The 23,136-nt window shown below is 41.4% G+C and overlaps 1 protein-coding gene across 3 annotated transcripts in view; it reads left to right on the top strand.

Moving 5' to 3' along the window:
- The window catches only part of dscama (Down syndrome cell adhesion molecule a), a 70,361-nt gene that overhangs the window by 29,060 nt on the left and 18,165 nt on the right, over nucleotides 1-23,136 (top strand). For all 3 annotated transcript variants that reach the window (XM_073479559.1, XM_073479560.1, XM_073479558.1), the window contains exons 2-9: nucleotides 7,115-7,261; nucleotides 8,455-8,733; nucleotides 8,962-9,237; nucleotides 9,729-10,025; nucleotides 11,383-11,658; nucleotides 13,041-13,319; nucleotides 13,727-13,846; nucleotides 16,134-16,313. In XM_073479559.1, the coding sequence (XP_073335660.1) occupies nucleotides 7,115-7,261; nucleotides 8,455-8,733; nucleotides 8,962-9,237; nucleotides 9,729-10,025; nucleotides 11,383-11,658; nucleotides 13,041-13,319; nucleotides 13,727-13,846; nucleotides 16,134-16,313 (1,854 nt within the window). The remainder of the gene's footprint in view (nucleotides 1-7,114; nucleotides 7,262-8,454; nucleotides 8,734-8,961; nucleotides 9,238-9,728; nucleotides 10,026-11,382; nucleotides 11,659-13,040; nucleotides 13,320-13,726; nucleotides 13,847-16,133; nucleotides 16,314-23,136) is intronic.

The following is a 23,136-nucleotide window of genomic DNA, read 5'->3' as shown; positions in this document are numbered from 1 at the left end:
AATTAGGCCAGTTGCTTGGTTTGTGTGTGTGTTTCTGTAGTTCTGTATTTGTGTACTTATGGGGTCCCAATATACTCCAAACTCCTTATAGAAGGGAGAGAGAGTTTTACCCTTTTTCATGGTCATGTATGCCTTTTTATATCTCTGTGTGCAGTTTTAAGGTGCGATGTGTTTACAGTAATGTTCAGTTGAGTCTGGTGTCTATGGGATCAGTAGCAGCTTGTCTCAGAAATAGAAAGCTGCACCTTCTTAACCTTAATTTATGGACTATAATAGACTACATGTTGTCATTTTTACACAATTCTTAATATATATCAATCTTCACTATGGATGCAAATAACAATTATTTTCATCCCTAATTAATCTGCTAATCATTTTCTCGATTTATGGATTCATTGTTTGGTCTAAAAAAGTCAAATGCAGTAGAATATTCAGTTTAATATCATAAATGAGAAAGAAAAGCAGCAATTTGGTACATTTGAGAGGCTTAAACAAACAAAGTAAAACACATACATGTTATGTGTATGAATGATTATAAAGAATAAGTTGGAAAATCAGTTAAATTCCTGCAACATTTAATTATGTGTATTAATAACTAAAATAAAAAAATAACCCTTAAAGTGAGACAGATATGAGGATTAAAATATCTCTTTCTATTGTGTGTCTAAGCATAGAAACATTTGACTGGACAGTATACGTGTGTGTGTTTCCACCTCTCCACCATTTACAGTACTGGGAATATTGCTTGCTAAGCGAATGGTGGCCAGTGAGTTGCCATGGCAACCGCAGCAGCTGTCAGTGTGGCTCCTGAAAGAATGACAAATGATTTTTATTAGAGGGGCTCTAAATTGGTGGGATCCCCCTCTCTATAGAGATGCTTATCCCAGCCTGATCAAACTGGAGTCACTCTGCCAATAACTCTGACCAGGCCTAATTACAACACAGGCCCTCCTGGGCTCATCATACACTCATTATTACTCACAGACTGCACCGGCAATTCTGGCGCCAGTCACTGTGTGACATTTTCATAGTGGGGAACAATGTGGCGTCGCATATGGCACTATTATGGCTGCAGTCTCAGATTGTTCGAGATCGTCTTTGCTAAATTTTATTGTTACTTAATGGGAATTAAATTTGGCAGTGCTTCTCATAGATGGAGCGATGCAAGAAATAATTTGGTGAAATTTTAACTCTTAAGGGCTGATCACACCAAGAACAATAACTATAACGATAGCAATTTGTTGAGCGATAGAAACACAGACAGCCAATCAAAATCCATCTCATTTTACAGGGCCTTCAACTAGTTTAATTTTGGGGACATTTTCCCCTAAAATAATTTTGCAGGAGTGCTTATAATATTGTTTTATAACTCAATAACTCAATTGGCAACTGGCAATTAAAAAACATTTTTTTCACTCATTAAACGCTTAAATAAAGGTATATTAGGCAAATGCAAATTACACATAACAGCACGTCATTTTTTCCTGAGACATACTGCCACACAGTCTTTGGTGCTGATGGGGTCTCGTTTTGTCCTTATTGATGTCCTCTTGATGATTGCCAGGATAATTGATGTCGACTAACAGAGTGCTGGATTCTCTTCATCTGTGTCATCTTTGAAATTTTTCGTAAAACCTTACCCTTTTGGTTTTTTTTGTGGGGGGGGTGTCTGTCACAGCTCATCAGTATCTATTTTCCTAAGCTGCCGACACAGCTGAAGCGCTCAGTGCTTGCTTGGTGCTACTGTTTACAGAATCGTATTTTTCATTGGTGTGAATGCTGAAATCATTATCATTATAGTTCTGGCTATAGTGATCTTCTTGGTGTGGAAGGCCATTTACAAAAAGAATGTAAACTGTTTAATGTTTCCAAATCATTTTAACTGTTAACATCTGCTTGTCATATTTTTTTGTATTTATATATTTGTTCTTCAGTGTGATCACAAGAACAGTCATAATCTCTCTTCAAATCTATGCAATACACGCTCATTTTTTCTATTTATTCACCACCTGAAGAAGATTTTTTAAATGAGTTCTAGATGCAGATAGGTGTTGGTTTGTTAGTGTGCAGCTGTACAAGCAGCATGGGTTAGACTTTTTTGTGTCAGGCTGTATGACTTTGAGTGGCCAAGGTTACGGTGACACCGTAGGCCCTGGCTGTCTCCAGGGACCTCACTCCACTTGCTAATACACTCCAAGACAGTTGCACAGTGGGGACACTGCCAGCAGAGTGATGAGGAAGCAATTTTTATCTGCATTGTTTAGCTGACTCCACGGGTTGCCCGTAAGTGGCATCCAGACTGTTGGTGTTGATAGGTCAGACCATTCAAAGTTTTTCAGAGTCGGAGGATTGCAGGTTGTTCAAGGTCATAAGAGAAACTGATTGGTCTCTTCTTTTTTTCTCAGTTAACAAAAGGAGTCAGGGGTAGGGAAATGGGCTCTCTACTAATGTTCCTATGTTTTCAACAAAATTCTGTCTTGGAAAAATAATATACTTAGAGGATTGTGCTGCATGCAAAGCTGCAAAGATCTACATAGATATTCTCGAGTCAGTGTTTGGATCATGTCACAATATCTTTCCATTGTGGTATGTGCAGTGCTTGCTTTTCAAACAGCATATTTGATGAACAGACAGACAGTGTAAGAAACAGAGAGGTTCCTGTTGAGATCTGTCAGACAGACAGGGCTGACATTTTTTTGATAATTGCTCTGCCTAGCCATGATCTGAATTAGCATATGAAAGTTCTGTCTTTTTTCCCTTCACTGGGAGCGCATAGCTGTAAGCTAATTTGTAAGTCATTTTAGATGATAGAGAGTGGTTGTATCCCAGAGGTGCTCTTTCCCTCTTGATCCTTTATTTTCTCTCTCTATCTCTTCTCTCCCTCCTCCCATCTCATCTCTCCTCCACTCATGTCTCAATTATAGAATATTGAAATGACTGAGGCAGCCGAGGTAACTCTTTCACCTGTTTTGAGGCAGATGGTCACTCAGCAAGCGTAGGTCAAAGTGCTCAACTATGTCATCGCGTGTCATTGTCTTCCACCTTATTGGAAATCCTTCTCTCTTAGTCCTTGTCACACGTTAAGTTAACCTGTGTGTCCAGTGACAACACATCCACGCCAGTGCTATCCTTGGTGAAAAGTGTAACAATGGTGTTGTAATGTGGCCAAGATTCAGCCTTATCTCATTGTCACTATTATATGTCTCATGAGCAATTTAGTTTTCAGTGAAAAACTGCAAGGCCTCTCAATTTGAATGAACAAAGAGTCTACTCGCAGGCTCAGTGTGGCTTATATGGGGATTAATTGAAGCTATTGAGTGTGGATCCACAGAAAGAGACTTGTGTTTGTGGCACCGTCGATGCCAAAGCAGCTGGGCGGGCCGAGGACGGGAAGAGGAGACGACTGATAGTCCAGCAAGCCACCTGGAGTGAAGTGAAGCCATAGTTTGAGAAATATACACTAATACACCCAGGTGTGGACACAAATGCATGCGCATATGTCTAGCATGTTAATACACACACACACACTGCAAGAACAGTGGAGGCTGTCTCTCAGGCACTGTTAGTATGCAGTAGGTGGAGCAGAGAAGAGCGGGGAAAAGCGTAGTGGAGCGCCTTCGATCGTTATTATTGACCATTCCTCCATGCAGCTGTATGCTGCATAAACACATTCACACTCACACATGCGTTCACACACACAAAGACTTTAATATGCAGACACACAAGCCAGTGGGATTTGAGATAACTGCAGTGGTACGAGAACACACAGAAATGCCCTCAGCTTACAAGGACATGCACATACAGTACAGCAATGTATGCCTGCAGCTCTATAAGAGACGCTCAATTCTGTTTGATGGTAGTGAGCATGATGAAAGAAATGGAATCCAACCAAGAATCAAGAATGTGATCAAAAACAATAACCAAGGACATTTTTATATTTTTAAAATTAAAGGTGCAATATGTAAGAATTGGCAACACGTTGAATTCTGACTCCAAACCAATACAGGGCATCATATCACCAGAGTACACGTTAACTCGGTCGGACTGGGAGCTCGAAGCATCAGGGGAGTGTTGGTTTATACACCGCTAATTGAGTCGCTTTGGCTTTTGAGGGGCCAGGGCTAGCAGGTTAGCATGCTAACCACAGTAAATATCTCTGCAACAATACACAGACGTCCTAACATCAAAACTGTTATTTCTCTGCATTCTGTTAATTGTTGGTCCTTACAAATTCTTACATATTGCACCTTTAATACCAACCACCTTCTGTTCTCATTGCAATGGTTAAAACATTCTTACCTATTAATTTACCTCCAGCTCCAACGGTGCTCAGCTGTGTTTGGAAACTGTAAGGTGCAGAAGCTACGAGTGTTACAACTCTTATTACTGGCATTCATCTTATTTGTCTTTTCCAAACTTCTACATTTGTCACTGCAGGCACTGCAGTGGTCAGCAGTTTACCTAGAAGCTCTTCAAATTTCTAATTTTTTATGAAGTTGTGGTAGTAGTTCAGGTTCAAATGCTTATAATGATGTACATTATCTGTCCAGGGGAAGCAGAAACACATTAACAAGATGCTACTTTACTTTTAGGTAACTTCTGGGGTCATGCATACTGCGGTATCAGATATTGGAAACTGTAGTGTTTTCAATATCAAACATACAATCCTCTAAATGATCCCCATTCTACTCAGTGAGAAATTCACTTATAATCCAGAGCCAGTTTGATTTGCTAGGAGATAAGAGACAAGCACATGCACACGCACGCACACACGCACACACACACACACACACACACACACACACACACACACACACACACACACACACACACTTAAAACACATAACGTACATTCAAAACACAGGCATACTCCCCTCTCTCCCAACCCTGGCTTTTTGTCACAGTGACAGGCAGTCTGTTCTAATGAAAGCTCATTCCTCTCATTCATAAGCCTGCCTTGTCAATTTTTGATGCCAGACAACTTTCAGAGGGAAAGCAGGGGGAAGAAGATGCAAAAAGGAGTTTGCTCTCCCTTTTTCCTTTGATATCTGCTTTCTCTGAATTGTCTCCTTCCTTGAAAATGAACTGCATTTGCTACCAGCAAAATTCAAATTTCAGAATATTCCCCGGCTTGTCTTTGTTGTATGATTAAGGACTACAGACACACATATGTGTGAATACTACCTCTCCTGCCCCCCTCATTTTACTGCTGGTTGTTGGTCATAGGCACACTAGAGCATCTTGACCACAAGTTGAAAAGCTCCTCCAGGATATCAAGTCCATGGTCTCTCATTTCTAACTAGGTCATCACTTGCTCACAATAGCATTCTCACTACCCTCGTCTGTGTATTCCTCCCTCTCCTCTGTTTTCTCCACCCATTTCTCTCCATCCTCTCATTCATCCCTTTATTATTGCACCGTTACTATAATCTGTAAACATGTTGGAAGTCATTTTTGTTTTCAAACATTCAGTCATTCACTGCATCCACAGCGTGTGATTATAAGACGTTCAAAGATTTTTTTTCAAGTCTTACCAGGCCTGTAAAAAGCAAATGTAATTTTAATGATGTTTGCAGTAATTAAAGATTTATTGTTGGGGTTGTTGCAGATAAGACTGTTAACACAGTGATCACAGGTTCCACTTTTACACCTCTTGTCATTACTTTAGCATGCAATATGCAAGCATCTGTACCAGTAGTATTAATCTGTGTTAAACTGTCATGACAGGACTAAATGAGAGTAATTCAACACCCCATAAAGTCTGCATTATGATATCTCTACCAATATTGCCAGAATTCCCCAATGTACGGCAGCCCCATTTGATCCAAGGCCCAGATAGGCTTCTCCATCATCGGTGACATGAAATATCCTGGCAGCCACCGGCTACAGCACACATCACTCCTCATAAACACTGACTACCTCTCTCTACTTCCATGTGTTCACACAAATTAGCATAACATCAGCATGATATTAGCACATCCGACCTGCACAGCCATGGCTTATCAAAGCGCTCTGTGATCCCTGGCTCCCTGCGCTTTAGTCTGGAGCAGAGAAAGAAAGAGAAACTGAGAGAGAGAGAGACAGAGAGTTTCCCCCCAGAGAGAGAGAGAGAAGAGAGCGATGAGCTACATGATAACGAGCTGTGTTACACCGCTACACAACACACAGCCTTGTCACAGCGCCTCAGAGCTGTGCTGAGCTAAATGGGCTGCAGCAGATGTTTGGTGACTACAATCACAGAGCTGCGTGCCTCACTTGACTTGCAAATATTTGCTAAGAGACTTCAAAATTGGATTTTTCTGTATTTTCTTCTTTTAGAATGTGTAAGTTAGTGATTCCAGTGCATATGAATGAATACTCACAGTTTGGTCTCTTCTCATACTGTAGGACTGCAGAATATTATTTGTTATACAGTAAAATGCTAGTTGTCTCCTGTGATGAAATCCGGAGGCAATTCATCCTTTGTTTGTTCCTTTCATGTGTCACACACACTGTTCCCGACACTGCTAGTTAGATTTTGGCAAAACATAGAGACTGTAGTGTATTTGATCCAACTGGGCATATTCAGGATTACACTGATTGGTTGTGGGGGTCCAGTGTTGTGGGTAAAAACAAGGTGATGTTTGTGTTACTGTTCGGTTACTGAGTGGCTTCACCAGTAGAAGGCAATATGTCACTTTTTGTCAATCAGAATGTCTGTAGTGGGGATTGTGTTGTAAAAAAAACAAAAAAACCATTCAGACTGCACTTCATTTGTTTGTATGAAACTCTTCTTGCACCAGACAGTCAAGCTGAGAGGGGAGTAATGAAATGAGCTGATGGCTCCTGCACTCTTTTGAGCAGGTTGAGTCTGCAGGCCTTACGTGTTCTCACAGACATGCTTTTCAAGAGTGTTCAACATTATACTGACTGACCAGAGGCAACGTTCAGTATTTACAGGTCCTACAGTATAAAGGTGACATATTTGGTGCTGATTGGCCCTTAGGTAGTAGACTGTTCAGAGGAGCTGTCACTTTAAAATGGTTCCATTAAGACCTTAACTGTAACTGTTTAAAATTGTAAGATACATCAATAATGTGCTGTGACTTAATAGTTTTTATTTATTTATTTGCAGTGTCACGGTTTCTCATCACATCCACGGGAGCCCTGTATATCCTGGATGTGCAAATGGAAGACGGGCTGTACAACTACAGGTGTATGACACGCCATCGGTACACAGGAGAGACCCGACAGAGCAATAGCGCCCGCCTCATTGTCTCAGGTAAGAGAACAACAGAATATCCAGTGTGAAAATCATGCAGCAGCAACAGTATTATGTAACACCCTGCCATATACCATTTATGAAGTAGATGATATTATACTTGACTATAAATGACACAAATAAACCAGCTAATGTGAACCATAAAAATGACACCAAACTGTAATATGTATGAAACCTTGTTCTCTTGTATTTCATTTAATTTTGAGCGTAACTGTTAATTTTAGTTGGTTTCAAAAACAGTGTATGCAAAATGACAGCAGACCATATGGAAATAAATTTTTACTTGTTAGAAAAGATCCGGATAATTTGAGAAGAACAGAGACTGACAGGAAATAACACATGAATTAAAGAGGGGATGACATGTGATAAAGGTCATTAGATCTGTGCCAACACTGGTTAGGGAGAGGGCTTCAGGACAGAAAATGCCCTTCTCTCCTTAAACCATGAAGAGACACTCTGATTTTAAAGATGAAGATCATTTTATTCGTCAAGAGGAGTAAAACTCAACATGTCAAACAGTTGTATAATATGTTCTGTAGCTGTGATGGGAACGTAAAAATGTAACCCTGCTGGTGTCATCAGGGTCATCTCAGATTGAGCCAGCCAACTCTGGCTAAGAGCTTGTTTTTAATAGAAAGTCTGCGTTATGTACCAAGCAAGATGGATCTCAACCAAAGACACATTGAGTTGCATTATAGGAATTGTAGCATCTACTGTTTTTGGTGCTTGAACCATACTCAAGTCTAAAAGTCAAGATATCTTGGCCTCTGCTGCTTCAATTTTGACCATCTTTTTATGATCTATCAGCTGTCAGTCACTCAACATTATCTGTAGTGATAAACTTTACTGATAAACTTTTTGATAAACAAAGATTTGTGTGATAGAGTAATTATGTGGTATTTTGTGGTATCTTTCAACAGTTTTAAAGGGACTTTTAGCACTCCATAGGTTGTGGAACAAGCGTGTGTACAAGTTCACCCACTCCATGCCACCATGATAACCATCAAACATTAGGCAAACACAATAGATCCTTCACAACAAAATATTAGCCTTATGCCAGAGACCAGTATTAAGGGAATAAATAAAAAAAATATATTCCACACACCCATCCCACTTTAAACTCTTTGTGTTACATGGTATGTATCAGAATTCATCAAAATAACCTCCTACTATACCCCATATCCCCCCTGCAGACCCCACCAACTCAGCGCCCCACATCCTGGACAGCTTTGAGCGTCGTGAGGTGATGGCATCTCACCGAGTGGAGTTGCCCTGCAAGGCCTCTGGTCACCCCGCACCCAAATACCGCTGGCTGAAGGACAACCGGCCGCTGGAGCCCGACACACGCTTCAGACAGAGTGTGACAGGCCTGCTGATAGAGAGAGCCCAGTCCAGCGACACAGGGACATACGTGTGTGAGGTGTGGAATGGATATGGCAATGCTGAGGTGGTTGGCAGGCTGCTGGTCAAAGGTCAGTGCTCATGGGCTGGTGGTAAGTCATATGGGTTGATTTTTATCAGTGTTTATAGTGCCTCAAAACAGGAACAAGCTAGGAATCTAAAGATGCTGCTTCAGATTCAGCTCCTTATAGCATTTGTTTATCTTTCACTGGCAAAATAACAATAATGCCATGGTACAACTAAAGAAAACAGTCTTCTATTAGAAGCAGCTGATGAACTCTTACCTCTCCAACCTGCAGAGCCCCTGAAGGTCGTAGTGAGCCCACGGAAGGTGAAGGGCAGCGTGGGAAGCCAGGTTTCACTGGCCTGCAGCGTAACCGGGTCCGAGGAGTACCAGCTGTCCTGGTACCGCAACGGGGAGCTCATCTACCCGAGTAACAGCGTTCGCATGACGGGCCAAAACAGGGAGAACCTGGTCATGGCTGGTATGGCCAAGAGCGACGGAGGAGCCTATCAGTGCTTCGCCAGACATGGCAAGATGTCTGCCCAGGACTTTGTTCAAGTCATATTGGAAGGTCAGAATTCACAGTGATCTTACTGGAGGCGTGTGGGTGGGATCATTCAGTAACTGAATGTATTGTCTTTCTTTTATGTGCACAGGTATATGTGTGCACATGTGAATCCAAACTGTGTGTCTGTGTTCATGTTCAAAACTAGACGGTGTATGTAGTATAGAGTGCTGCAGTACAGCTTATCTTTATTAGATTTTCTCTGAGAGGCTTGCTTACTGTTACACAAGCTGGGTTGCTGCAGTGTCTGCCTCCCATGACCACACCAATATAAGGAGAGTATTGATAATCAATGAGGTTGTGGAGCCAGAGAAAGGAGCTGTATTAATTTGCTTTTAATACAGCAGGCATGAAAGAATTACAGTGAGAAAGCAAATCAGTCTCGATTCTGAATAGATTCTCGTTTAAAAAAATCCTCAGATATGTTTTTCTAATCATCTATCATGACTAAACTAATAAAATGTACCTCACCTTGTGTTTCTCCTTCTGCTGCCCAGATGGAACCCCCAAGATCCTGGCTTCATTCAGCGAGAAGGTCTACAACATCAACGAGTTTGTGTCGCTGTCGTGCACTGTGAAAGGCACGCCGGAGCCCCGGGTAACGTGGACTTTGGATGACGAGCCCGTGGTACGGGACAGCCGCCACCGCATCTCCCACTACACCAACACAGAGGGCCATGTGGTCAGCCATCTGAACATCAGCCAGACCCAGGTGCCTGACGGAGGGGTGTATCGCTGCATCTGCAACAACTCGGCTGGGACAGTTTCCTACCAGGCGCGAATAAACGTAAGAGGTGCTTGTCAGATCAACTCTTCCAACACACCATCACATACACACATCAGCATGTCTTGATTTGTTCTGTTTTGATAGATTTTTAATTGGCTATGTTTAAAGCGTCTGGATGTGCAGATGCTGAAAGAATGCCTGACTAAGTTTGTCAAGAGGTTTTCAATTGTAGACATCAGATGTGTTGCAAGTATCTCTAACATTCAAAAACCTGCTTTTGTAGCCTCAGAATGGGACACTCCTGTAGTAGCACTTCCTATCATCAGTCATTGGTGTTAATTTTTCTATTGCCCTGCTTCTTAGCCAGCACCTGCTGATAGCTTTATACTGGGACGCCATTAGGGTGATTTAGTGTTGTTACCAGTGTATGACTGTAGTGCTATCTGCTCTCTACAGGGACATGGTTGGCTGGATTATTGTTGTCATGTAGCAGTAATACGGGAGCGCTCAAGCTTTCCATGCTTGGTGCAAGGCTATTAGTATTTCTGTATTGCAGAGAGGGAAGGGCACTTTCTGTACACTGATTGGTTTAACTTGATTGTGTTCATTCTTGCATGTTGTGAGGCTAAATAGGGCGATCCTCTAGCCCTTAAGCGAGGGTCCATGGATGCCGAATGCAGCCAAGCAATGAAGATAAATCTCCACAGGTGCCATTGCGGAGAAAGTGTAATGACTGTTTCTCACATCGTTGGCTCCTTAATCGTGCTAAAGAGAGTAGCAACCCAGGATATGCTTGTGCTCAAAGTACACTACAGAGCCTAGTTAAACTGTCTTCTACAGTGCTTTAAAGAGAAGCCTAATAGTCCATTTCCCTGATAGACACTGAGCTATGGAAGCCTATTGGTTATTCTGTTGGTTTTTCACAAGTGTGCGTGAAAGCCGGCAACATGAGTAATGGTTTTGATAATAGCTTCATGAGTGGAGAAAGGGAACATTCCACTCTAATGCTTGTCAGAGGCAATCACAGTCGGCACCAAAGAGGTGGGAGCGATAGGTAATATTCACTACAGTCTGAAATAGAAGGGTACATGAGTCCCTGGTTCTGACAAGGCAGAAAGCACATTTGATATGAGGGAAATAGAGCAGAATGGGTCCACTGGTAATGATTCTGAGCCTGATTTGCTTTTTTGAGTTGCTTGGATGCCGTTCTTGAGTGTATACAAGGATGTCTTAGTCAGGCAATTCCAAATAAACTTCCAAATAAATCTTGGTAATGTTTGATTTCTTACTATCAGAATGAATCAAGGCATGTAAACTTTGTGGTGTCTCAAAAACACACACAACACAGCACAGCTATCTTTTATTCCACCCCCCCTGCCTCAAAATCATTTTAAGAGAGTTGTCTCTCCAATGTGTCCTTCAAGGGCCTGCCAGCATCAGACCAATGAAAAACCTCACTGCCATCGCTGGCCGGGACATGTACATCCACTGCCGTGTCATTGGCTACCCATACTACTCCATCAAGTGGTACAAGGACTCCAATTTGCTGCCATACAACCACCGGCAGCGGGCCTTCGAGAACAACGGCACCCTGAAGCTGTTTGATGTGCAGAAGGATGTGGATGAAGGAGAGTACACGTGTAATGTGCTGGTGCAGCCCCAGCTCTCCACACACCAGAGCGTCTATGTTACTGTGAAAGGTATGAACCTCAGGGCTATCTGTCTTCACTTACAGTTCCTTACCATTGTAAGGCTCAGGCAAGTCACACAAGCTGTTTTTGGCACCACCTAAGAGAAATTAATGTAAAGTCAATGTGGAGAGCATATTTTCTTTATCGAAAAAAGTAGAAACTTCTTGGGAGTGGACCTCCAAACTCAGTCAAATATGTGCACCTCCACAAACTGAGGAAAAACACTGACTTCATGGCCTGGACTTAATTTTTGGAAAAATAGCATAAGATTTAGTTGCTGTAGCTGTCTGTCATCATGGGTACTCTGTCAGTATTATTACCAATCTAAAGTGTCAAATAAGCTGTTTAGGCCAGTTACTTGAGATGTACCTTCACTGTGTCATACACCAGTGTTTGTTGAGTACACTCATGTGTGCTCCATCATTAATCTCTCAGTCTGTGAATACTAACACAAAAACACTTTGTCACTCTGCGCACTGACCCTGTGTCTTTCCATCTGGCGTACATGCTGTACATCACATTTAAAAGATACATTAAAGCATCACCTTAGTATCTACTTTTCCCTGTCGCAGAAAACACAGATATGCAGAGGAATATTTGTATATCACAATCTATAAAAAAAACACACACTCACATCACTGATAGCAAAGCACCATCTCCATCATCCCAGCCAGCTTATCTGGGCCTCATCTGAATATGTAGCGGTGCTGAGCTGAGCCACATTATGATAACCTCAGATGGCTCTCTTTCTTCAATGACGCTGCATAATTTGAAATGTCGGATGGGCCAACTCCCCCTCCTCTCTCTCTCTCTGGCGGGTCCTGACGTGCTAAGGAGTGTGTGAGGGGGAAATCACACAGCGTAGACAAAGCTATGCCGCCATTCCGCCTCGGCTAATTTGCCTCTCGGCTGCTTAGCATTCCACCGCTGCCGAGAGGGAATCCCCAGGAGCCTATTATGCCTATTTTGTTGTGAATTAAATAAGCGCTGAAGTGCCGCTTATTCCAATGTTATTTTAAATCATTAATTTTCCAAAGCATCTGGTTCTCACGATGGCTACAGTGTCCCCAGAGAGAGAGAAAGAGAGTGAGGGAGAATGTTATATGCATGTTGTTTGAGAGAGAATTCAGCCGCTCTACTTTGGGAGAGTTAATAAAATATTTCTGTCATTCCTGCAGAATCACAGCATAATGTATTAATACTGAACAAGGTGATAAAGAGAGAATTATGTATAATGAGTTGCTCTGGGAGTGCTTTATGAAGTAGCTCAACCATGACATTTATAAACCTGTTGTTTTTTATATGTATGTGAATTGTGAGCAACATTTGATGTTGTTGAACGTAAATCATAAACGTGTAAATGAAAATGAATTTGCATGTCTCTTTCTCAGTCCCACCTACCATCCACCCATTTGAGTTCCCTCGGTTTTCCATCGGCCAGCGAGTCTTCATCCCTTGTGTGGTCATGTCCGGCGACCAACCCGTCTTCATCACCTGGCAGAAGGATGGTCGGCCAATCCCAGCCAGCCTGGGCGTCACCATAGACAACATAGACTTCACCAGCTCCCTGCGTATCTCCAACCTCACGCTGATGCACAACGGCAACTATACCTGCATCGCACGCAACCAGGCTGCGGCCGTGGAGCACCAGAGCCAGCTCATTGTCCGAGGTGAGGAGGAGGAGACGGCTGAAAGAAATGGTTTGGAGGTGGTGGTGGAGATAGAAAAAGGAAAGGAGTATGAATGCTTTAAAAAAGTATGTGTTCAGTCAATTGCTATCAAAAGTTTTTGGGAGAAAACTGGATTAGTGCTGATAACATGTAGAATATTGATCAGTGTAAGTGTCAGATATTTAAATAACTAGAAGTTGTTCACCCAGCTGTTATTTTTTAAGGTAATATTGATCTTTGATTTTGACTTGAAGAAGAAAAATACTATGAACCAAAATGTACACTCCTCACTGACTGAAGAGTGATAGATGAGAAATTTCTTGAGAGAATTCTTTCACAGTGAGTTGTTGTGCAGTAAACATGTATTTGATATGAGAAACTTAATCTAATGGCTGCTTGACTTGCAGTTCCTCCCAAATTTGTGGTGCAACCTAAGGACCAGGATGGCATCTATGGAAAGGCAGTAATACTGAACTGCTCAGCTGAAGGCTATCCTGTTCCTACCATCCAGTGGGAGTACTCTAAAGGTAAACACACATGACACACATGTTAATAAACATGTACATGTATGCCATATACAGACACGTATTAGATACTGTAGTATAAACAACTGTTCCTTCCAGGTTTGGTTCCACAAGTTTGCAAAGACCTTTAACTGGATAACTTGCCTGTCTGTTCTTTTGACAATCATGCTGAATTGTATGTTAAGATTTTTTGTCCTCCGGCAACTTTATTCTCTGCGGTAGATGATCTTTTTACAAATGCCAACACAGCAAACAGAATGTCCACAGCCTTGAGGTTGTATGCATAATACCACCCACCTCAAGTCCAACGCACTGTAAGATAAGAAACAGCAGCAGCTCAAGGAAGAGCTTTATTTTTCTCTGGAAGTAGGAAATAGGTTGACGATTATGTAACCACTAAACTTACATTATCTCATCGTGACTGGACAGAATAACAGTGTCTTTTGAATACAAACGTGTTACATCGGTAGTGACATGAATATCCATTACTTTCATTATTGTCAGGTCTTACAGTATTACAGTACATTATATGACAGAGGCTCATATTAGCATAAAATGTGATAAAGATATTCATGGTACCAAGAGGATGAATCATATTGATGTTTCCTCTTGCTCCACCAGCAGGTCAAAATGTTCACTTATGCTATGAAATATGTCAACATCTTCAGTGCAGATTGGCATAAGATTTGATAGTGACTTTCTTGGTTCCCAGATGATGCTTTCTAATGACATGTGTGATCCTCTAACTTTTCCTCTGATGACACCATCATGATTATTTTTTGGTTTTGCTAATATTTGATTTTAAGTGAAATTCCAATGGATGGACTGACATTCATTTTTTCCTCAGGATGAATTGAAACAACTCTGGCGATCCTCCAACTTCATCCAGCTCAATCATCATTTCAAAATTTCAGTTTGTCCTGTAATTTGGTATATGACCACCAATACTAATGACATTCCCATCAGCCTCTGCTGTTCTAATTAGCTAATGCTAAAATGATAAACTAATATATACTTGCCAAGCATCCACATGTAAGAATTGTCATTGTGAGCATGCTGACATTAGCATTAAGTTTAAAGCACCACTGCGTCTGATAACGGCCTCAAATTGCTGTATGGGTGTGAGTCTTGTTAACTTTTGAGTATCCATGTACCTCTCGATCACCACAAATAAATAGAAAACAATACACTACAAAAGTTTGTCAGCATCAAAATAAACAAACTGATTAAACGTACTATAAGGAGTTTTCAGCTGGTTATCAAACAGGCTCAATTTAGTACCCCTGCCTCTTGGTGAACTACATAAGCAAATCAGACTATCAGCGAGAAGACTGGCTATTCCTTTATGGTTAATCTTTATGCCTGTCACTGGGTCTGATTCTGAAAATTAAAACTAATGAGGAGCAGAACGCTAAGGATGAATTGAGGAGTCTCAGCCTAAAGACAGAAGCTGGTCTGTAGTGGTACGGTAGATACTTACTGTATTAACAGACATCAGCAGAACAACTGGCCTATAACAAAACATTTTATATTGGCCTTGCTATCAAGCTAAGCTCTTGGCTTATCATTATGGCATATTGGCTTATCATGTAGACATAACATGACTAGGGAATGTTGATAATTTTAGTTTTCGCTCAACAAAAGTCATATTACTGAGAAACCAAATCTGTTTGCTGTAAGATTACATGTACGTGTATGAACGGTGATGTTCCTAAGACAAAGTTTACTTTGTTTTACCATTGTTATTTTACAGTCAATCTTACAAAGTCACATATAGATACATTACCTCATTGCTATGCATCAGTGTTTGAAGAAAAAAAGGATTAAAAATGTGTTACTTTCTCTCATTCACTTCCATGTTTGCAGTGCTAGCCAGATCAAGATCTGTAAACACTAGGCAGTGGTTGTCATACCGCTTTTTCCACAGGGTCCACCAGATACAACAAAAAAGTTCCCTGTTGTTGCTTTAAATAATTTAAATAATTTTAACTTTTAATAATACAGGAGGTTTAACCATAGAAACTAAGAATTCACATACAGTATATCAACTGTGGGCTAGATCAGACAGGTACAGTGAGTTGTATATTGTGTTCAAATGATAAAGGTGTAAATTATTTCCATTTTCTCACAATGCCGCACCACAGGTCGATAAATAGCATTTTGCAACCCTGATATGATCACATTCCAATGTTGTTCGAAAATTTCAGACATTTCTGTGATAATGGAGTAAAAGATGGTCAGTGAATGTATATTGGCCCTGATTAACATCTCACTCTGTGCTCTCTGACAGGCGCCGGGGTCCCTCAGTTCAAACCCATCGCCCTCAACTCAGGCTTTCGGATCGAGGTGCTGGTCAATGGTTCTCTGTTCATCAAGCATGTGCTGGAAGAAGACAGTGGCTTCTACCTGTGTAGAGTCAGCAACGACGTAGGAGCTGATGTCAGCAAGTCCATGTATCTCAATGTCAAAAGTAAGTCACGTGGGAAAACATCATCTAAAACCTAAGACCGTAAATTTAAAATTTGCTTCCAAGGGGCTGCAGACATTAGTGTCAGCATTAGATTATCACTGTTTAGGGTTATGTATGTAGTAAATTATTAATTTACAGTCACAATTATTACAAACAATTATAAGTCACACTTGATTTTATTGAGTCAAATCTCCTTATTATACTCTAACTGGTCATGCTCAGTGCTGCTGGTAACATTCAAGTGAAAAGTTTAACATAAAGCACAAAGGTTAAGTGAGTTGAACTGGAGTCGGCTTTGTCTGTGACAGTCAGGCCACCAGCAACATATCGCCATGGTATTTGCTCTGTGCTTTGTGCCTGAATGAATCCCATGAAAGCAACGCACACAGCCACTGCCACTGCATCTCTTGGAAAAAGTACAGCATTTATCCGCTGTGTGGCCAAGGACTTAACTCCCCTCCATTAAGCCCTGAATTCTGCATGCAGGCAGGAGCTTCCATGTGGAAAAGAAGGCTGACTGACAGAGAAAGGGGGTTGGAGTTGGAATAGGTTATCCATGTCTGTTTCTCTGCCTTATATCTGTCTTATTATTTCCTTTATTAAGTCTGTTTCTGTTTCTCTCCTACAGCCCAAATAGATTATCCTACCTTTATGTTTGCAAGAGATACAGACACTTTTTATGCTCGCTTGTGAATCCTTCCCTTCATGCCTGATCAATATCATATTTGTTGAGCCGCCATATTCTGACTACCATAATGTTATCAAAGGCTTACACCCATCATGCTCACACATACATGTAACACATACATGTAACACAGCTTTTGAACCAATCAGAGATCATGACCAGGACAAACAAATGACTTTAAAGTTTATAATATTTAGGTGTGTCCTGTACAAGCAACACAATCATTACATACATGATACAGAAATCAAGCACTACTTTTGCAGAGTTTCTCTTTTAATTCATGAAATTCTGACACATTTCAATGTTTACTTACTACTAAGTGTTTTTGTTGTAATAGTTTTTTTAACAGGAATACTGCCCTCTTCAGGTTGAATGAACAGTAAATAAATCATGAAAATCCAATACATGATTTAATTCACAGCAGCTTTCCTAAGATGGAGTTTCTAAAAGCAGGGATTTGACAGTCTACAGACTTCTGCTGTGGCACAAACAACACATTGTCACAAATAATGTATATCTGAATTCCACAACAGTAATACAGTTGTGTGAGTTTGAGCTTGTGCTCGTGATTGTGGATGTGCGTGTGTGTGATCTCTAGCCAGTCCTCTGTGGCTGGGTGCTCATTTTGATCAGTCACTGCTAGATGAGGCTTATGCCCCCGTGGCTCTTATCAAGCCAGAGCAGAGTACTCCCTGCTGAGTGTCTCACTGTCTGCCAGCCACAGCCAAATAGGCTACTGCTCCTTCGTGACCCCTCCTGCCTGACTCCAACCTATCATGCTCTCTCACAGACAAACATACATGCACAAAGACACAGAGGCACTAACTCTCAGTACAGTCCCTTATGTCATTCAAGTGTGATTTACAATCAATTATCTTTGGAGATATCCCTTTGAAGATGTTTTTGTAATACAGTGCAGGATGCTACAGTACCGTTCTTCATGTTCTAAAATTCTTCTAATCCTTGCCTTCAACTAGAAAAAGAGGTTCTCACTCTTCAAGTTCTTCATTTCTCAACTGCAGAGAAAGCTTCTTAATGCATTACTTTAATGTATTTACATTTAAAACAGTATTGTGTGGATTGTAAAATAATCTTTATCACAATATTTTAAAAAAAAATTATTTAACCTTTAACCTTTTGATACATAGTACTTCATCAGGTTATTTTACAATTTTTTAATGTTTTCAAATTTCTAAAAGATCATGACAACACTATTAAAGGTCTACAGGCCAATCAGAAAATCAGATTTCTCAGAAAAGCCTCATATGGAAGGAGCTTACTGGAGTCTATCATCGTACTACAGGTGATTGAACTCTCATACTGTAGGTCTTATGTCACTGTTGATTTGACAATGAAAATCCAAACTCCACTGACGGCTACAACAAGTGGATGGCTTATGGCAAAATGTCTCTGTATCCTGCTCAGAATAAAGCTGCAACCATCACAACAAAAAAACAACATTTACTTTATAAGGACATACAGTATTTGGGTTTTGACATTATGAAAAGCTCTCCATATTTAGGTGTGGTCAACTGCAACTGCATTGTAATTTTGAGAAAGAAACATCTCAGAGAATTTATGAACTGGCTTCACTGGTATGACAGACTTATATTATCCAGGTCATTAAAGACATATGATCATGGAAAAACAAACACACTGCAAGATTTTAAACAACTGATTATTGATCTTTGTCTTTTATGTCTTCGTGTGTGTGTGCACACATGCGTGCACGTGTGTGTGTGTGTCAGCAGTCCCTCAGGTGCACACTCTGCTCCTGTAGTGACAGGCTGTTGTTGTGATAGTTGTTCTGTCCTGATTTGTGTGTCTTTGCTCTCTGTAGTAACCTGAATCTCCCTGGGCGCCAGGGGAGCCACACCTCATCCTATCCCCCGTGTGTGTGTGTGTGTGTGTGTGTGTGTGTGTGTGTGTGTGTGTGTGTGTGTGTGAGTGCAGAAAACCAGCTCACTAACCCTTAAAGCCTCTCCATGTGCTTAATAGGCAGAGTAGTGTTGAGCCTGTGCGGTCCACTCTAACGTCCGAGGCTGTAATGCTCAGTACTGTTGGACTCTGTGATGTTCTGTACACTCTGTGCTGCTTTTATGTTGTTTATCCAGGCCGGCCTACACCACTTGAGCAGCGGCAGCTACTTAAGAGGCTTAGGAGCCAATTAGGGAGGCACACAAGCTGACACATGCTGATGTCCTCACGTGATGGATAGTATGATCTTCGCTGTGTATTATTGGCTGTCCTAGTGTGGCTTGATGTATCAGTAAACAAACTGTGGAAAATCAATAGATTCAATCAGAACTCTGAGATGTATAGTATACACACATGCATGGTCAGTGTGCAATCAAGTCATACGTGTGACACAGGTGAGCAAACAAGCTCATAAGCACACACAAAGACATTTGCACGCAAGGCTCAGCACACGCTAATGCAAAGACAGGATGTAAAGGCAGAGATACAGTGCAGCACAGTGCAGCCATTACGAAAGAATAATGGGCCGGGCGGCTAATGCAGTGGTTTAGATAGATCCCATTCTGCCAGGCTATTGTGGTGGACTCCCCGGGAAATGAATTGCAGCTATTGTGATGTCCTAGCTTGGCACTTTCATTGTTATGAGTGTCTGTGCATAGGCTAATGTCTCGTCATAATACACCATGCATCATCCTGTATGAACACCGCCACTGCACTAACAGCCGGCAGAAATTGCTTGCACTCACTGCACCAGGATTAAGTTGTGTGCGTCTGCATGTGTGAGCGTGCGTAGATGCACTTGTGTTAATGTTTATTTTTCTTTCACAAGCTTCTTTATAGGAGTAGTAATCACTGTCATGGCACTGGTTGCAGGTGGAGGCTTAAACAAATGGTTTTCATGCAATTTCCAGTCAAGCATCCCTACCTCCAAAACAGATGCAATTCAGTCAATTCATTACCAATCCACAGCGGATGCTATCAGAGTCAGTCAACAGCCACTCAATGTTTATCAGGGCCAATTAAGACCAATCAAGCCTATTAGACATCATAATGTCGGCAGACATAGTGATGAGGGCAGAGCACTTAATGAGGCTTCACTGAACAGAAGTGGTAAATGGTCTTGTGGTCACTGAGCAGTCTCCCAAGCACAGCGTCCCTCAGACAACCATAAGGAAGTCCTCTCTTCCTCTGATCTCTATTTCTTTCATCTTATTTACTCATCTGCATCCAGGCCCCTTCCCTCCCTCCTTCCCTCCCTCCCTCCCTCCTCTGCACAGAAGCCCGCCCAGTCTGCAGGCATACATTTGGTATCATGCTCCATGTCCAAGCCAATTGTGCAGCTAAGGGAATTATTTCAGTACATTGCAGGCGGCCAGTGAACCAGTCATCTTTGTGCTTTCGCCACAGAGCTCTCCCCTTCCCCCCATCCACGCTGTCTCTTCCCCAGCGCCCACTTACAGTGTGCCTCCAGGGCAGGGAGCTATATGCATCCCAGCTAGCCCTCTCTTGTCTGGCCCTCATGGCCCCATTGAGCTGGGGCGCCCTGTGGCTGCAGCAGCAGTGACACAGTGTGGGGTGAAATGTAGACTAGCATCCTAGTGCGCTCAACATGGGTGATACTGTGATGAGGCCAGCTCATCTGCAAACAAGATAACACAACAGAAGGTTTTTTTAATTAAATTTTTTAGCACTTAAAAAAATTTGGAAAAATGAAAAATAATTTACTGGATACAACTATGACAAGCCCAGAAATCCACTGGTGTACTGTAGGTATAAGGTTTAACACTGTGAGCAGCAGCAATGGTTTTATTTATGATAAATAGATGAAAAAGTTAGACAGCTGACATTACAATTGCTGATTGAAGTATCAAGTAAAGAGAGAAAAGAGAAATTCACACTTCATCAACATAAAAACCCAAGAGAAAGGACATCATTTTAAAGGAGCCCTGTAGAACTTCTGTGTTGTGCTGGAAGCCAGTCCATAGTTTATGTTAGCAGACTCCATTTCTATATTAACGATAGCTACTGTTGCTCTCTGTTAATGGGGCGGAGAGAGGCACTGAGACGAAGAAGTCGAGAATGTGCATATAGTCACATTCTTTGGACTGTTGAAGAAAATCTGACCCGAGTCCTTCAAGAAGAAATCCAGAGTCCAGCATTTAGAGTAGTGCATTGCAAACAGAGTCCACATAACCTCATTTATAGACTATGATCATCATCATCAATCATTTTCTTTAAGTAAATCTTTTTGTCTGACTTTGAAAATGGAGCTGGATGTTTCAGTCCTTTTTGTTAATAAAAATGTATCTGCCTTAAATAAAAAAAAACATGTAATCCCTTTTCATCACCTCTCACTTCTTGTTGAAATTTTCACTGCTTTCTTTCTTTGATCATAGATGAATAGCCTCACACTGAAGTAGTAGTCTGCTATACTCTTATGTTATTATAAATTTCCTGACTCTTGCATTTGGATACTTCTGTTCTCCACATCAATAACAACACCAGTTAGAAGCGCTAGAAACATTTTCTGTTTGTATCTCTTTTTTGGCCCTGCATTGCGACATTCAGGGCGTGATTGTGTAATCATCATCATACTCCTGTGAAAATCAATGGCAGGTCCATGTTCTATTCCTGGATACTAGAAATGGCCCTTTTTCTAAGAGTAGAGACTGGAGAGAGAGAGGAAGGAGGAGAGGGAGGAGGGAGGCGAGGTGGGGAGAGAAGAGGAGAGGAGAGACTGTCCGATGCTGGTTGGCATGGTAACCTGGCCAGGTGAAAGGGAGCCTGGGAGAAGGGAGGGAGAGGGGGCTTTTGTCTCACGGGAGTAGCCTATCAGCAGCCAGCCTATCCCCCACAATCCCCTGCAGGCTTAAGCGTATCATCACTGCCCTCTGGGTTGCTGTGGAGGAACAGGGCTCTCCTCACCTTCACATAAAAGACACATTGTACTGTGCAGTAAACATACACTACACTCTGCCTGCTTTTCTTTGGTTTTCCAAAAACTGTAATGCTGATGTTTTCTGTTATTTATTTATGTATTATTAATATTACCTATTCAGACACAGCACCAGATTTCTAGGAATGATCTTAGATTGAGAAATAGTTTGGAATTGCAGCACACTGGCACACACACTGTTCTTCCTCCACATCAAATCCATTTGTTTTCTAAAGAGTATTGTTGTTCCTGTTTCTGTGTGTGAAGGACAGTTAGCACTACTTAGCCATGTTTTAATGCTTCATTTGAACCATGTCCCATGTCACCTTCATGTCCTATAAACCTGCATAATGTGCATACAGCAAGTTATTAGTAAAACAGTGAAATCCAGCAAGGAACATAAACAAAGATTTCCATGATCAGATGAACTAGAGATGATTCAAAGTGACTCACAGTGATTGAGCTAATGTAAGATAAGATTTAAGATTAAATCACCTTCTTCTGTCCAACAGCTGAACCCTGTTTGCTGTGTGTTGTGTTCAAAGGTTAAATTAGATATCAGGGGAGTTGATGCCTAATGAGACAGGGGACTCCCTTTTCCTCCGTCACCTCCTCTCTTTCTCTTTCTTTGTATTTCTCTCTTCACTCCTCCCTGCAGTCCTGTTCCCATAGTTCCACTGGATATTAAAGAAATACATCAACACAACAATTACAGGGCCACAGAGTGTGCCTCAGGGCTGGCTCAGCTGGGCTGCCTGCACACACAAACGCACACACATGCATATACATAGACACGAACTGATGCATGTACAAACACACTCACACAAACACGCCTTGTCTCTGAGCCCTCTTCATGTTGTAAAGACCCTCCTATTGTTGAGTATTTGTTTGGTTTTGTGTTTCCGCTTTCTTTGACAGTCATGACTGCGACAACAGCGTGCAGCTTGTTGTTGTTGTTCTTCTTCTCTGTATTTATTGGGGGATTGCAAACCAACTTTAAAGGTGCAGTCCTTAAAGTCAGTGAAAGCAGTTTGGCTTTATATAATTGGCTCTATTTATATATTTATCAACAACATTGTAGAGTCAATAATTTAAAATTCCAAATATCAATATACCCGATGAATTTTGTGCATTCAATATTCTAATATTCAGATATTCTAATGATTTCCATTTAAAAACTTCAGTACACATTCACAGTAATATGAATCAGTAATATGAAAAAGTAG

Source organism: Pagrus major, chromosome 13 (assembly GCF_040436345.1).
Source record: "Pagrus major chromosome 13, Pma_NU_1.0".
Lineage (NCBI taxonomy): Eukaryota > Metazoa > Chordata > Actinopteri > Spariformes > Sparidae > Pagrus > Pagrus major.
The sequence above is the reverse complement of the archived record's forward strand: the minus strand, read 5'-3'. Positions and strand labels throughout refer to the sequence as shown.